Genomic DNA, 17,375 nt, shown 5'->3' on the forward strand with positions numbered 1-17,375 from the left:
GATGTGGTACTTTCTGATATTACCTTAAAGATTAAAAAAAAAACCCAAGTTTCTAAAAATGTGCATACTTGTAAGTTTGACATTCCAATTCCATTTTTAAAAGCACTTGTGGGCGCCTGGGTGGCTCAGTCAGTTGAGCGTCCGACTTCGACTCAGGTCATGATCTCGCAGCTCGTGAGTTCGAGCCCTGCGTCGGGCTCTGTGCTGACAGCTCAGAGCCTGGAGCCTGTTTCAGATTCTGTGTCTCCCTCTCTCTCTCTGCCCCAACCCACTCGCATTTTGTCTCTGTCTCTCTCAAAAATAAATACACATTAAAAAAAAATTTAAAAGCACTTTCATGATAAAATCTAAAAGGGTCGTTCTAGTCTTCCAATCTCAAATTGCCACTGCACTTGGCCAATAGGAGTCAAAGTCGTATCTTCCCCTGTGACAGCCAGTGAAAACATATGGAGCACAATGGTCTATGATACTTCTAGGTCCCATGAATCTCTTACAATTCGTTTACTATTATCTTAAAGTTTATCAGTTACTACTTTGTCTACTTCATGTGTATCAGGGTTCGCAAAGAAATACAAATTTCACTCAATTCAGATGCTTTGAATATGCTATTTGACTATTCATAAGCTCTTACACCCAGGCAATAGACAGTTTCTTGCAACTCGCCCAAAGGCGGGAGCATACCTGACAAAGAAGACTGTGAGCCTCCAAAACGACTCCTCCCAGCTGGGTCCTGGAACCACGTCGGCACACAGAGGCAACAGGTGGTGAGGGAGGGTCACATTGAGAGTGAAGTGAAATTCTAGGCCTGCTGCAGTCACAAGAGTCAGCTCACGAATGACCCAGGAAGAGGTAAAGTCGGGAGTAAACCTGGTAACAAAAGATTCATCTTTATGAACTTTGATTCTTTTAATTCCAGGCACAAAACAAAGTAATCACAATAGCAGCCAAATTTCTTACTTACCATAAGTATTTATATAAAAACAACTTAACATGTCTTACCAATGGAAAAAGGTCCCTCCACGCCCACATTATTAAATGCGCCACAAAACTTAAATGAGGTTAAAACTCAATGCTTACACAATGCTGATATCTCGGGATGTGTTTGGGGCCAGGGAAAATTGATGACAATCTAGCACTTCGAATCCATAACCTTGGCAATTATACCCATTAATTTTCAGAGATGTCACAGTTATAGGAAGTGGTCCAATATTCTCAACTTTAAAGTTCTTTGTAATAGATAAAATTTGCTTGCTGTCTTTCAGTTCTAGTGAGGACAGAAAATAATATTTAGTGTATACGAACTGCAAAATTTACTTAGCATAATTTATTGAATCAAAAAACCATGACGTGTATTATTAAAATGTGAAAAAAAATTCAATATAAGCTCAAAGTATGACTTCTATCTAATTTCTAGAACAGTTACAGATTTTCTTATACTATCAGGATACAATAAAAACATTTAACTAATCAAGATTTTTAAGTTAAATGACCTTCCTAGGTACCAACAGTAATCAAAATCTCTTCTTTGTTCTTTTACTTAGTAAAGGTTAAGGTTAGGGATACCTGGGTGGCTCAGTCAGTTAAGTGTCCAACTTCTGATTTTGGCTCAGGTCATGATCTCACAGGTTCATGAGATTAAGCCCCACGTCAGGCTCTGTGCTGACAGTGTGGAGCCCACTTGGGATTCTCTCTCTCCCTCTCTCTCTCTCTCTCTCTCTCTGCCCCTCCCCTGCACATGCTGATGCACTCTCTCTCTCTCTCAAAATAAACTTAAATGTTGTTTTTTTAAAAAAGGTTAAGGTTAGAAGTTTATTCTTTTCAGAAGCCAAATAGTTTGGATATCCCTAGGCACTATGCACACTTTGCTCCCAGTATCTTCACATTGAACAGGGACCAGTTAAGAGCAAGTGTGTGTGCTTCTAGAAACATGACTCAAACACCCACTACATTCAGAGGAAGTAAGTCACCAAGTCCCTGCAAAAAAAATGAGAGCACATTTTATATAGGGAGTTTAAAAAAGAAAGAATTACCACAATTTTAAATTACTCCCATAAATTTACAACCCACAATCTTTTCCATAAAGGGACTAATATCTTATCTGGTTCTATAGTTTTTATAATACTCCTTAATTCTATCTTTTAAGGTCAACTCTAAATTACTGAATGAATGAAAGAAAAAATGAATTGTGATGAATGCTGAATGCAAATGGTTAATAAATCGTTTCAAACTCAATGCTCATTTAGCATAGTTTTATTAAAAAAATTCTAATGAGACATTAAACAGTGCTACAAAATTATCCAATAGTTTTCACTAATCAGATTTCTCCACAGGAAGCACAGTGTTACTAAAATGCTTTCAGTGTGTTCCAGAAATTCAAAATTGTATAGGAAACAAGACAATTTACGAAAAACATTTTACATCTATTGTTTGATTTTTGTTTTAGTTCCTGAGAAAGTTCTTGAACCTAATATAAATAATTTAGAAGTATTTAACTTAAATACATGCACAGTTTGGAAATATCTAATGGAACATTTATGTAAATTTCTAAATCTTCTATGTCTAATACAGTAGCCACTAGACATACGTGGCTACTTTAAATTAAATTAAAATTAAGTAAATTTAAAAAGTGATTTTCGGGGTGCGTGGACGGCTAAGCGTCCGACTTTGGCTCAGGTCATGATCTCGCGGTCTGTGAGTTCGAGCCCCGCGTTGGGCTCTGTGCTGACAGCTGAGCCTGGAGACTGGCTTCGGATTCTGTGTCTCCCTCTCTCTCTGCCCCTCCCCCACTCATGCTCTGTCTCTCAAGAATAAACATTAAAAAAAATTTAAAAACTTCTCTTCTCAGTCACACTACCTATATTTTTAAGTGCTCAGTAACCACATGAGGCTAGTGTCTGCTGTACTGGATGACACAGACACTGAGCATTTCCATTACTGCATAGAGTTCTACTGCTTAGAAATCTTTAGTCTTGTCTCCTTTCAGCATTTTGGGGTGATCTTTTTTTTTTTTTTAACGTTTATTCATTTTTGAGAGACAGAGAGAGACAGAGAATGAGCGGGGAAGAGGCAGAGAGAGAGGGAGACACAGAATCCGAAGCAGGCTCCAGGCTCCGAGCCGTCAGCACAGAGCCCGACGCGGGGCTCAAACCCATGAACTGTGAGATCATGACCTGAGTCGAAGTCGGATGCTCAACCGACTGAGCCACCCAGGCGCCCCATGGTGTGATCTTTTTATGATGATGTAGCCTCTTACTATTTATCTTAAGTATTTGACACTATACTGATAATTCAGCAATTACACTTTTTATATATGTATTAAGTAAGACGGGTTAAATATCTAAGGCTATTTTTATAAAGGCCTATATATACTAAACATTTTCCTGATTCAATTATTTGCATCAATGTAATGAATTTACTATAAATTTATAAAGAATCTTCCTATAGAATCCTTTTGCTCTTGGCTTTAGCACCAAGGCTGCCCCATCTGAGTGCCACACACACGAACTCACGTCGCCGGCAATCCATCAGCGTGGACTCAGGCACCTTGAACCTGAGAGAACCTCCCGAACCAGGAAGCCTTCCGCCCACTTTCAGTAACTCTCTCGCTCCAAACCCTTCCACGCCAATCATGTCGATAACAGTCAAGTTATTCCTATTGGGGCAGCACATACAAATACAAAGGCATTACAACACAGTCACAAGATAACAGTGCACTTGGAGCTAAACATTCCTAGTTAGCAAGAACAGCTGTAAGGTTTTCAAAGAGAAAATCAATTAAATAGTGTGGCATCTCCTGGAATTTAGAGGCTATTGACGGGCAACGGAAGCTGCCAATGGGCTCAGAAGAGCCCAGGCAAGCTGACTACAGCAAGAACGAGTGAATGCCCAGAATGTTCCTGATCACCCTCCTGCCTCAGCCCGAGAATGTGAAGCCATGTTTTTCTAATAATCAGCCACCTGGGTGGTGATGAGACCTGCAAGAGCAAAAAAAAAACAAAAACAAAAACAAAAACTGACAAGATAAAGTTAGGGTCTCAGAGAAATATTAACAAATTTAGCCTAATTGATACAAACTACTTGCAGGGTGAATTAAGGAGTTTCATAGTAATTGTGACTATTAGAGATTCTGCCTTAGGGATAATTCTAGAAATAAAATCCTACTGTTTCTTTTGAACCAAAGGTTTATAATGTCACCCCACAAAATAACATAGATCTACTCAAATCCTTAGTAGTCAAACAAAAATTCAGACTAGCTTCTGCCTTTTCATTAACTGAAGTCATGACTCCCAGGACAAAAAAAGTTAAATGGAGTAGATGTTTAAAAGGTGTAGACTGGAGTGAAAGCCAGTCATCATTAATGTAAATACTATAGAAGCTGAGAAAACATTCCTAATTAGGCAAAATACAACAAGAGCTTTACACCTTTATCTGAAGGATTAAGAATCTTTAACCATTTAAAAAGCCTTTAAGTTAGGTTGGATGACTGATATTATTTACAGAAAAATACTATGTGTCAATATAGAAATATCAAAAGTAAATTAACTACTACAAATAATTTAGACTTTCTTTTCGAGGTGGGATAGTTGAACCTGGGATGAGGTAAATGCTATCTCTGCACTTCCCGGGACCTTAGTTCTTCAACGGAGAAGGAGTTTTAAATGAAAGACGCTGTCAACAGGGCAGCAGGAGTCTTAGTTAAAATGCTTAATAGAACAAACAAGTACATTTTCTTTTTCAGAGCGTTCACTTGCAGAAGAACAAACTCGTGTAATATATTAAAGGAAGTCCAGAATAAGAAAGTCTTCGCTAGCTGATCTGATACTAGAAAAACTACAAAGTAACTAAAAGGTCATTTATTGAAAATTAGTGTTAGACTTCTCACCAATGCAGAGAGCTTCAACATAGATCTGTATTTACTGTAAATTTTTGAAAGAAAACTCTCAATAAAGACTAACTAAAGATGAAAAAAATTTAATAGTGAGAAACATTTAGCTGCTTAAATTTAGCAACATCTGTCATTTAAAATAAGGAGGGGAAAAAAAGGCAATGGGCTCAACAGTCCTTAGTCCACTGTCCTTTGGGGCTACAGAGAGTTCCAGAAGCAAGACAGGTATGAGAGTGATATAAATCCCAACACTGCGAGTGAAAACATACACAGCAGTGTTTCAATTATTTTTCTGAGCTGGGAACATGTGTTCCTAGCACATACGTGTGTGTGTGTCTGCATTTGTACATGTGTCCTGCCCTCAATGACACCAACAGATGAGATGCTGAGCAAAATATACTGCGGCTCTTAGAGAGAAGGGCACACAGCCCCTACTTTACAAGGTGGGAAACTGAGGCACGAAGTAAGTGTGAAGCCTCACATAGCCTCTCCTCTCCCTCCCGTGCAACACAGCCCCATCCCTGAAGGCCTGACCATGAGGTGAATGTCAGCTCTTAGCTAAAGAGATTACACATTCTTGAGGCACCTGGGTGGCTCAGTCAGTTAAGCGCCCGACTTCAGCTCAGGTCACAATCTCACAGTTCGCGAGTTCGAGCCCCATGTCGGGCTCTGTGGTGATGGATCCTGCTTCAGATTTTATATTTCCCTCTCAGAAATAAACAAATACTTATAAATAAAAAATAAAGAGATTATGTATTCTTGAGAGAAAGAGACTTGGACAGACGAGTCAGAGAGAAAGAAATAGGCTCCATGACAGGGACACACCCACCGGATTAGTATGAGTGAGGTAACTTTTCCGTAGTCAGCTGGCGTGAAAACTACACCGACCCTTTTCATCTCCAGAGGCTGCAAATGTAAGTGGAGGATGCCAAACTCAGATTCCTCAGAAGGCATGCCCTGCAGATTTAATAAATGCAGTGAAATGATTCCTGTGAAGCAAGCTTCCGTCTTCATTACGTGCATTTTAGGGTATAAACATGATTGCTCTTCTTTTAACGTCCAGAATGGACTACCCTAATCGACACGCTGAACTTGCTCACTCTGAGAGTTCACACTGATAAACAGTTCCCGAACCACAGCTGAGAAGAGCAGGCAGAGGCTGCAGGACAGCCTGCCAGGGATGCTGGAGAGGGGGATTTGCTTCCCGGCCTGGATGGAAGCTGTGGCTACAAGAGACATCTCTGCCAAGATGCTCTGACTGCAAACCGTCACTTAGCACACCAAATAGCCTCTGTTTGAATGCTGCGGGGATCTGACCCAACACCCAACTGCTGCTCGACAACCCTATCTTTAATACTGACCTTAGGTTCATACAGAGACCATCTGTATTATATTGCGTCTCTTCACTCAGGAGAAAGAGCTGTGTTTATTCACAAGCTCCTTTATTTTTTCCAGGGTCTCTAACTTTCTCTGATTAATCTTGTGTTCTAAATCTAGTATTCAAGGCTAAAATCTTGTTTTCTAAATCTAGTATTCAAGGCTGAGTTCTCCATCATTTTCCTCTTTCCACTGTTTTTTTCCAGCTCCTTCTCACTAAAAAAAATTATTAATTTCTTAGCGCTATAATCATATAATCTGCCTGGTAATATTTCTCTTTTCTGCAGTCTTGATTTTTATATTTGTTTTATCCTGCAATTGTTGCTAGTACCTCCCCACGCTATCAGAAGAAATAGCGACAGTGTTTGATTCATTTTCATTAGAACTATAAGCTTCGTGAAGGGAGAAACCTTGCTTTACATATATCTAATATGAATACTGAATAAAACTGATTTTTAGTATTAAAAGTGTAATAATAACATGGCGCGCCTGGGTGGCTCAGTCGGTTAAGCACCCGACTCTTGATCTTGGCTCAGGTCATGATCTCACAGTTCATAGGATCGAGCCCCACAAAGGGCTCCATGCTGACAGCACAGAGTCTGCTTGGGACTCTCTCTCTCTCTCTCTCTCTCTCTCTCTCTCAAAATAAATAAGCAAACATTAAAAAATCTGTAATAACAACTGCATCATTTATTAAATCGTTCTTATATGCCAGGCACTGGAATATAAGAAGTCTATAAAATGCTGAGCATTCCATAAATGTTACTGAATCTTCAAACATTACTACGAGTGAGTGAGAAAAGGCTGTAGAGAGGATAAGTAATCTTCCTGAGGGCACAAAGCTAGCCCATGTTAACAGCCTGGACTCAGAACCCTGACCATCTAATTCCCCCTGATCTTAACCGAAGGAACTACATTTCTAACAGCAAACCATCATAAATACGGGTGCCATTCTTTACATAACAAAGAGTTCTAAGAAGAATTTTGAATTAAACTTTAAGTGTCTCAAAGGCATCGATACTATTATTGTCAGTGTAACAAATTCATAACAGTAATGGTGTCTCTTATCACAAAAGGTGTAATATTCTTGGGGGAAACCTTTGGTCACACATGAAAAACTTCTTCCAAACAGGCTGCAGCATTTGTTCAAATCTGAATAGAACATTTAGATGTAAAAGAAAATTGGCACTATTTTTGGAATTCCAAATTATATACGATTCAAGACCAGTGGGGCCAAAGATCTTTTGGTATCCTGGACTAACTTATCTCTAACAGCCCTGGGAGCCTGCTCAGTGGAAAGGAGAACCAGAGGCAATGAGCAGGGCAGGCGTGCTAACAAAAACAAGACCATCCTGCTGCCTAAACCACTTACAAACAGAAAGGGACATTTGCTGTAATATGTTTCCTATTGTAAGTCTCTGTTAAAAATCCATCTAAAAACTTGCTTTGATGAGTTTTAACTCTTAGTTGGAGGTTATCTGATCTCCCTCGTTCTGCTATTCAAGTTAATCTAGAGCCAATAGTCCATCTTTGGAGGGATAAGTGTGGAGAGAGAAGAAAATACCAAGGCATTTCAGTGTGTGCGTGTGTGTGTGTGCGTGTGTGTTAGAAATATAGTTGTATGCCCATGTGTGGTGACGTGTGTGGCTGTATTTTTTTAACAAATGCTCCGCGTCTGACTTGATCTCACACATAGGATACTTGTAAGGAGAACTCTCAGCTCTGTACAAAGAGCCACAGAACTACTGAGTGGAAACTAAGAAACAAGGCTGCCAAGTCCCAGAACAACATCCTTTCCACATGACATGTTTACTCCTCCTCCTGAGAATTTGTGCAAGACCTCATGAGCGCCCAGAGGCTTAAGAATTTCAGAAAGACCTTTTTTTTTTTAACAGATGAGGTGAACATCACAGAAACTGGGTGACTTGCTAAAAACATGAAGCCTGTTTAGTAGGAGAAGATGTTCTTAGGTGTATGTTTACCTTATGTCACCTTAAAAAACAATTGATGGGAAATCTAAAAGAGAATTGTAAATTCTGGGGTCTCAGGTTTTATGGTTTTCTACATAGCCCTGATCCAATTGTTATTTCTTCACTCACATGAATCTAAACTATCAAATTAAAATGATTTACAGGCTAACATGAACCATGGGCTCTTGCTGCATTCGTTAATTGGGAAAATCTGCTATGTATACTTCATGCCTAGAATATAAGAGAGCCACATATATTATGTAAAAACACTTGAAACATGACTTGGTGCAGCCATATGCTATGTGTATGGTTTGTCAGCATTCTTTTTCTATTTAAAGAGGACATCCTACCTGGTAAGGGCAAGCTTTGGTGAGCTGGAATTCACCAGTTGTGAAATTAATCATCTGCATATCAGTGCCAAACCTATAAAGGAAAAAAAAATGTTTGAAATAACATTCAGGTTGCCACTAAAGAAAACAGTGCATGTGTGCACATATACAGATTATGTGAGCACATGTGTTTACATATACAGTTCATCCCATCCTGTCACCACTGCATCCCAGCCCCCTGCATTGTCCTGGGCATACTGGAAGTGCTCAATAAATACCAATGAATGAATGACTTTGGCAGCACAGAATGTAAAGAAGCATATGGTGACAACAGCTCTAAATACAAAGCAATTTTTTTCCCTCTCCAAACAATACATAAGGAACCTGACAGGAAGTGACTCTCGAGAAAGGACAATTTTATCTCCCGGTAGACACATAGCAATGCCCAGAGACATTTCTGCTTACCACAGCTGGGGAGGTCCTACTGGCACCGAGTGGGTAGAAGCCAGGGACGCTGCTAACCACCCTCTGAAACACACAACAGCCCCTCCTCCCCCAAACAGAAAATCACCTGGTCCAAAATGTCAATAGTGCTGAAGCTGAGAAACCCAGGGATAAGAGTAGATCCTACTAAGCCAAAGAGGGAAACATTCTAACTGAAACTGTGACTGCTTTGTGAAAATAAGATGTAACAGACAGGGACTAAAAAATCTATCATCTTTTCTTTTTTAACACGAGATTAAAATGTACTAAAACACTAAACTCCTTTCTTGTGTTGCCCAGAGATCGCTGTGATTTAGATTCTCAATATGAGGAATACACGTGGGAAAAAATCACAGCTGTAAAGATTCCCTGACCAGAGAAAGTAATATCCTGCTGGGAGCTAGCCTTGTCACAGGAACACCAAAGATACCACGCAACAAGAGAAGCGGCAATTTCCATCAGGTTGTATGTCCCAAGGAGCTGGGTGTGCAGGTACTGGGGCCAATACTGTGTACACCCACATACAGGCTCTGGGTGAAAGATGTGAAGGACTCTGAATAATTCTGAGTCTTGACAGCATTTCCCAAACACCGTCAGAAAGTCTTCACCAACTGGGTGCTTTACCATTTGTGCAGCAGGCGTACCACAGCCTCGGGTGTAGGATACAAAGAGAGAGGCAGGAGCTGCAAGGAGACCGGCCAAGAGGAAGGGTTCTTCACCACAAAGTACTTCACCTAGATATGGGGAAAGGAAAATCAAAACCCCGAGGAAGACATGGCGTTGCTCCTGAGATAATCCCGCCAAGAATTCATAACCTGAATCGAATCATGGGAACCATCATGCAAATCAAATCGAGGGACAGTCTAGAAAATAAATGGCCTGCTTACTTCAACAACATCTCTGCTATGAGAGGCAAGAGAAGGCTGAGAAAGATTACAGGTGATGATAAAGATCATACAATGCAAGATCCTGAGCTGGGAAAAAAAAAACCTACCATAAAGTATGTGAGGGGAATAACTGGAAAATTATGAATATAGACTGCAGACTCGATAACATTATTATGATTAATATCACATCCAATTTTAATAATTACAGTTTGGTATGTGAGAAGATGCTCCTGTTCTTAGGAAATCCACAATGAAGTAGAAATAAGGGGGGACATAGCATCTGACACTCTCAAACAGCTCGTAAATGTGTGTGGTGTGGAGCACGTGGGTGGCTCAGTTGGTTAAGCATCCGACTTCGGCTCAGGTCATGATCTCACAGTCCATAAGCTCGAGACTCGCATCGGGCTCTGTGCTGACAGCTCAGAGCCTGGAGCCTGCTTCAGATTCTGTGCCTCCCTGTCTCTCTGCCCCTCCCCTGTTCATGCTCTTTTTCTCTCAAAAATAAATAAACATTAAAAAAAAAAAGGGTGTGGTGTGTGTGTGTGCAAAGACAGAGAAAAGGAATGATAAAGCAAATGTGGCAAACACAAAAACACCTTTGTGAAAGGTGACTAGGAGTTCTTGGTACTATTTTTAAACCGTTTAAGTTGAAATTATTTCAAAGTTAAAAAAAAATTTAATGTTTATTTTTGAGAGAGAGAGAGAGAGAGAGAGAGTGTGTGTGTGTGTGTGTGTGTGTGTGTGTGTGTGTGTGTGTGTGTCTGAGCAGGGGAGGGGCAGAGAGGGAGTGAGAAAGAATCCCAGGCAGGCTCCAGACTGTCGCCACAAAGCCCAACGTGGGGCTCAAACCCACGAACTGTGAGATCATGACCTGAGCCGAAGTCACACACTCAAGCGACAGAGCCACCCAGGCGCCCCCACAAAACAAAAATGTTTTAAAAACAGTCTTCAGATGCCACCCCTAAGAAACCCAGTGAGCACCTCATGAAGTGTAAATCATCACCCAGACCACATGTGATGCAGCTCTTTGGCAATGAGATGACACACACATGGAAGTCTGCTGGTGTGGCTTCTGTGCCTCTGCTTTGCTCCCTGCCTCCCCAGCTCATGGAGGGAAGCACACACGAGAGAAGAAGTCAGCACACTAAGGACAGAGGGTAATGGACAGAGTCCAGGCCCTTGATGGCATCACACTGCTGCTTCATCAGCTTTGGACTTCTCTCTTTTGAGCTTCTCACTATAAAACAAGCTAACTCCTATGTAAGCCTGTATTAATCAGGATTCTCTCTGTGATGGGGCTCCTGGTTGGTTCAGTCAGTAAAGCACTGTGACTCTTGATCTTGGAGTTGTAAGTTGTTTTGTTTTTTTTTTTTTAATTTTTTTTTAACATTTCTTTATTTTGGGGAGAGAAAGAGAGACAGAGCATGAGCAGGGGAAGGACAGAGAGAGGGGGACACAGAATCCGAAGCAGGCTCCAGCCTCTGAGCTGAAGGCACAGAGCCCGATGCGGGGCTCGAACTCATGAACGAGGAGATCATGACCTGAGCCAAAATCGGCTGCTTAACAAACTGAGCCACCCAGGCGCCCCTCAGGGTTGTAAGTTTGAGCCCCACGTTGGGCGTAGAGATTACTTTTAAAAAAATTGGGGTGCCTGGGTGGCTCACTGGTTGAGTGTCCAACTCTTGCTTTCAGCTCAAGTCATGATCTCAGGGTCGTGAGACTCAGCCCTGTGTTGCGCTCTGTGCTGAATGTGGACCTGCTTAAGAGTGTCTCTCTCTCTCTCTCTCTCTCTCTCTGTCTCTCTCTCTCTCTGTGTCTCATTTTCTGTCTCTCCTACTGCCCGTCTCCCCCACTGTCACTCTCTCTCTAAAAAATAAAATAAATTTAAAAATAAAAATTTTAAAAACGGTAAAATCTTATAAAAAAGATTTTCTCTGATATTCGTAGTTGAATACTTTCTTGACGGATTTTGAACTGAAAACAAACTTCAGAAAATGTGTTTGTTTCATGCACTTTCAGTCTGTTTCAAGTTTACTCCTTTGTTTCTTGACACCTCCCTGCTAAGTGCACTGAACGGCATATGTATGTCACTTAAAATGAATTTAAATTAACTTTGGTTCTGACACAGTATTCTCAAGGTGGAAAGACTCTGATAACTTAACACCCCAAGAGCCAGGGGGTCACTGACAAGGAGATACACAATCCTCACCACGCTACTCCTCAGGGCAGTTGCGCTGAAGTTTAACACAAGGCCGGGCTCTGTGATTAAACGAGGAAGATACGAAACAAAGGATTCTGACTCCTTGGATTTCTTCAAGCGACCAAATCGAGTCATGCCTAAAGCAGTCCTCCTGTGTAATTCATAAAGAAAGAAATTATTTTGAAAAATAATTTTCACATAAAAAAAAGGAAATCACTAATTATCACTCTTACTAAAAGGAACAAGGGCTCTCAGAAAAAAGAAAAGGCTTATTCTGGGTATTCTGGGTCTGGGGAAGAGAAAGTACACATGATCCCGGAGCATCCTGTTTTACTAGAAAGCAAGGAAGTTGCTCAAAGAATGAGGTGAACATCTAAGGGACCCACGATCTAGCCTGAAGGGGCTCCCATCAGCCAAATCTGGGACAATTTAGCATCAAAAAATAATACTGATGGTACATCATGGTAATGAACAAAGAATCCACAGTGATGCTCAAAAAGAATGTAGAATGAACAAAATAATCAGAAACATCACTATTTTGCAGCCATCAATCTAGCAACTGATCCAGGCAAGGATTATCAATGGATGGGGTGAAATGTTCTTTGGGAACAGGAAATTTATATGATCTCAAATTATCATAGCACATGTTACTTATTAATTTTTAATAATTACTTAGTAAAGGAAAAATTCATCTACAGTGGAAAGAGAGCTGTCAGACGCACAATGAGGACAGTCAAACGATTCAACTTAGCAACACCAACAATGGCACAAAATGCCATTTATGTTCCTTCTGAGGTGATGCAATGATAAGGACACAATACCAACCAAGTAATTAGCACTCTTCCCAAAAATGTTTGACATGAATGTAAACCTGAGGAAACAATCCAAAAACTCCACAGTGCCAAAGGTTCTGTAAGACAACTGGGTAGGCCCCTCGAAAATGTCAGCATTATGATAGATGAAGAAAGGTGGGGATACAAGTCTAAAGAAAAGTAAGAAAACATGACAACCAATTGCAATACATGATCCTTGAATGGAATCTGGATTTAAAAAAAGGAAAAAGAAAAAGATAGCCATAATGGATACCAGTGAGTCAAACAGAGAAATTTCAATACAGACTGTATACTGTATAACTGTATCAGTGTTAAATTTGTTGGGTGTGGAATCATAGCATAGTCCTATGTAGGAGGATATTCTCCATGGGAAATAAATTCTTTCCCAATAAAGTACTCAGGGTTGAGGTATGGTATCTTCAGCTTACCTTCCAATGACTCAGCACAAAGATAATTCGTGTGTACAAAGGTATAGAGGTCGAGAGAGAAATAAAGCGTAAGTGGCAAAATGTGAACAACTGGTTGAAAACAGGTGAGGAACGTTTGAGTATTCACTGCACTCCACTTTCAACTTTTCTAAGGTTGGACATCCTACAACTTCGCTTGAAGTGTCTCCCCAGTGCCACATAAAAGAGACAAGGAAAGGTGAAGACATACTTGCAGCCGTCACCGTTTTTAAACTTCTTCCATCTTTCATACAATTTATTGGCAAGTTCCAAATCCACATCCCAGGTAGACCGATCCAGGGAAAGACTCCCTCCCCAATTAGGATTTTCTAAAAGTTAGATCAGATTTAATATTTAGATTTATAGAAAATGCAACTCAATTAGTAAAGAATGCCACAGGCTGCCAAACTTCTCAAACTGAGAGGACTGTCAAATGCATAAACACACCCCCTCCCTCCCTCTGACTTTCCTAGGATCTCTCTAACTCAATGGCAAATGGTACATCAAATCAAACAAACATGTAGAAAACAAAACTAAATCGAATCATGTAAAGGTAAGAACATAAAAGACACATGGCTCATGAATACAGCCTGAAACAAGTAAAAATTATACTCGGAACATTTTTAACAGCTTTCCGTCTAACAGGCTAAACTGCTTCCCTGTAAGCACTGGTCATCACCTAAGCCTTTCGGTGATCAGTGCTGATGGACGAACGGTCCTCCCAAAGAAGGGCACAGACCAGGCCTGGGGAAGGTGCATGTGCATATTTACAAAACGGCCTCCTGTTCACTGAGCCCTCTCTACTTATCTGTTCGGTCCTGTCTGTGCTAAAGAGTGTACCAGGATGAAAACATGGGTGTCTCCTCAAAGAAGTCTCCATACTGCAACAGTCTCCTTACATTAAATATTTTAATGAATCAAAAATGTAGGGCAAGGGCTAGAAAGAGCTTCTATATCAACACCATAGCATTCAATCTCACATAACAGCAAGCACCCCCTGGAAGATGTTTATGCTCCTATAATCCAAGTCTTCAAACACAATTCCAGGTTATTTTTACTAACTTGTAGTCAGCCCTTTTATAAAAGAACCAGAATCTTCCAACTTTTCCTGGACACAAAGTTGCTGTGACCATCAAATAATGTGTTTGAAAAAAAATCCCTTACAAAAGTTCAAGCTACTTAAGGGGACATTATTTATACAAGTAACCTCAGGTGTTTTTGGAGGATTTTTAAGACGTTCAAGTCATTCTGTGAATGATCATGCTCTTTAAAAATAAAATATGATACAATTATGTTTACAGGACTAATTATTGCAGCTACAAACTCTATTTTTCCTCACTATTTCCCACCCAACCCCACTCTAGAGTTCTACAGAAAGCCTAAGGGCAGAATACTTACCTGTCTTTGATTTTCCCATGAAATAATGCATGCCACAATGTGCTATCACTTCAAAACCCAGACTCCCTTCCTAGATTGAAAAGTAATATATGAATAACTTAAAACACAACACTAAGCATAAAAATCCTAATGCACTCAAATGCAAAGCAGACATTGGCCTCCACCTCAGTGAATTTCTCTTTAACCAGAAGCCAAACAATGAGAAAGCGAATTCTTGGCTTCCTTTCCCCCTGAATGAGAGCCCTGAACAGTCTCTCACAGGAAGGCTCACAGCAGTGGATTCTGCACAATCATCGATGCCCACAGTGATGATCCATGGGCTCCAAAGACACAAAGCTGCCTCCTGAATTAGAGGTTAATCTCAGGACGTTCCTGATAGGTTTAAAAAAGAACCAAAACACTGTAATCCTCTGAAAAACAGCATACCAATCTGTAGAAACTCCTAAGCCACTCAGGACATTTAAATTGACGTTCCACTTCCTACAGGTTGGGAAAGCACAGACTCGCTACTTCCACATATACATGAAACCTGCCTACTCCCTCCCACAGGGCGCTCTTCTTAATACGCATCTCTTGATCAGAAAAAGGAAATTTCTAAGAAATCTCCCCTCCTCAAAATAAGGATGAATGGAATTAACCTTACACTTTGTGTAGTTTGATTTTAGAAGTCCTACCTTTAAGCCTATAGCTAAGCATGAGGCATTTCTATCTAATGAAACACCAAGGCTAATAAGTGAGAAAAATCATAAAGATGGTTGCATGAATGTCTCATAGTGAAAAATCAGAACCCAGCGTTATACAGAATAGCTTGGATCAAAAAGAAGCAATAACAGTAACCAAATGGAAATAAATAAACATTAAGAAAAAAATGAGACATGTTTAAGATAAGATCTAAATTGAATACGGTTTACCCAGATTTTAGAAAGCATTTTAATTGTGAATCCTTTCAGGCTTTAGATTTGGCCCCCGGGAGAAATGCAAGAACTACAAGCAACCAAGCCTCACTTACCAGAGGTCTAACTACAGCATTTAACCGTCTAGTTTATTTGAATTCATTGCAAGGATGCACTAAAAGCTCAACTGTGCTTTCTAGAGCAAGCACATATTCCTTGCTCTACAAATTTTGGAAATAAATGAAAATGAGATGAATCTACTTGTAATACCTTATTTTGTTCAAGAACCTCAAGTTACTTTATGAAAAATGGAAACTCTTTCCAAATAAAGAGTTCCATATCTAAACAAATGACCATCTAAGCTTGGCCTGGTAATATCTGTTGTATTTCTTGAGATAGTCTTAAAGAACACGAGCTTAACTCTGCCAATAAAACCCAAGCACCATAAGTTAATAACAGTAATTATTATGAAAATTATAACACATAGTGTTGTAAACAATACCTTGGTTGGTGCTGAGTAAATCTGTAGAGGTATTGCAAAAACGGCACCTGTGTTTGTAGTCAAAAATACATTGGTGAATAGATTTATGGCAATGTCTTTAACAGCAAGTTTCAAAGTAAATATATTCCAACAGCCTGGAGGTAGAAATAAAGGGCCAGTGAAATTCAGAATCTAAAAAGAAAAAAAGCAAGAGAAATTACTTTTTCTAATACCAATTATGATTAAAACCATTATAAAGTATGATACTAAAGTTCTTTTATACTTTCAAAAATAGAATTTACTCAACTATTTCCAGCTCGAAGATTGAAATATTTTCATATAAATGATAGGTTTATGTTTCACATGCTGTTTTAATTTCACAAAAGTAATCTTGAACTTTTCACGGGCAGTATTTTGAAAAAGTCTATTTTGTCATTAAGCAGGCTTATTTTTTTTTCAATATATGAAATTTATTGTCAAATTGGTTTCCATACAACACCCAGTGCTCATCCCAAAAGATGCCCTCTTCAATGCCCATCACCTACCCTCCCCTCCCTCCCACCCCCATCAACCCTCAGTTTGTTCTCAGTTTTTAAGAGTCTCTTATTAAGCAGGCTTATTTTTAATAAATACAATCTTTTGAGTATAAATTGTACATTGTAATTTTTTTAATAATGGTGACAGCAAATATCCTTTAAGAATATACCTTGGTCCCTCTGTGTTCCTTGAACGATAGTTTAAAAAAACAAATAGATCTTAGAAATAATTCTGAGAACGTTAAAAGAAAAATACTTGCTTTAAAACTCAGAAGAAAAAATTAAACTTTATAAATATTAATTTCATTGCATCTGGCCTTAAACAAAACTTAAAATAGGCTAAAACTTGGATAAAAATACCGTATGTACCTTTAAAATGTGCTTGGTCTCCTTGGAAACAAACACATCATTTAATACAACACTATGGTCAAAATGGTTGAGGTACCACATTGACCAAACTCCTGAAGTGTTCTCGTGAGTCTCTATGTGAAACTGGGTCGCAGAGGAGTCCATTCTAAAATACCTGCAAACACAGGACGTGCATGCTATCAGCCCTGAGTGGGAGACAACCCACCAGCACTCAGCGCGCCTCGGAGTGTGCCCAAAGAGGAGCAGCATGAAACATCAGAGCACAAACGTTAGCGCCAGGAACAGGCC

The 17,375-nt window shown here is 39.8% G+C and overlaps 1 protein-coding gene across 3 annotated transcripts in view; it reads right to left on the reverse strand.

The window, feature by feature from the left end:
- TMEM131L (transmembrane 131 like) overlaps positions 1-17,375 on the reverse strand; it is a 169,527-nt gene that overhangs the window by 39,389 nt on the left and 112,763 nt on the right. For all 3 annotated transcript variants that reach the window (XM_042983743.1, XM_042983742.1, XM_042983744.1), the window contains exons 13-23: positions 17,088-17,241; positions 16,204-16,374; positions 14,809-14,878; positions 13,622-13,739; positions 12,141-12,282; positions 9,669-9,778; positions 8,583-8,655; positions 5,715-5,842; positions 3,510-3,652; positions 1,078-1,264; positions 682-867 (exon numbers count right to left, since the gene is read on the reverse strand). In XM_042983743.1, the coding sequence (XP_042839677.1) occupies positions 682-867; positions 1,078-1,264; positions 3,510-3,652; positions 5,715-5,842; positions 8,583-8,655; positions 9,669-9,778; positions 12,141-12,282; positions 13,622-13,739; positions 14,809-14,878; positions 16,204-16,374; positions 17,088-17,241 (1,482 nt within the window). The remainder of the gene's footprint in view (positions 1-681; positions 868-1,077; positions 1,265-3,509; positions 3,653-5,714; positions 5,843-8,582; positions 8,656-9,668; positions 9,779-12,140; positions 12,283-13,621; positions 13,740-14,808; positions 14,879-16,203; positions 16,375-17,087; positions 17,242-17,375) is intronic.

The sequence above is a fragment of the Panthera tigris genome, chromosome B1 (genome assembly GCF_018350195.1).
Source record: "Panthera tigris isolate Pti1 chromosome B1, P.tigris_Pti1_mat1.1, whole genome shotgun sequence".
In the NCBI taxonomy this organism is placed as follows: Eukaryota; Metazoa; Chordata; class Mammalia; order Carnivora; family Felidae; genus Panthera; species Panthera tigris.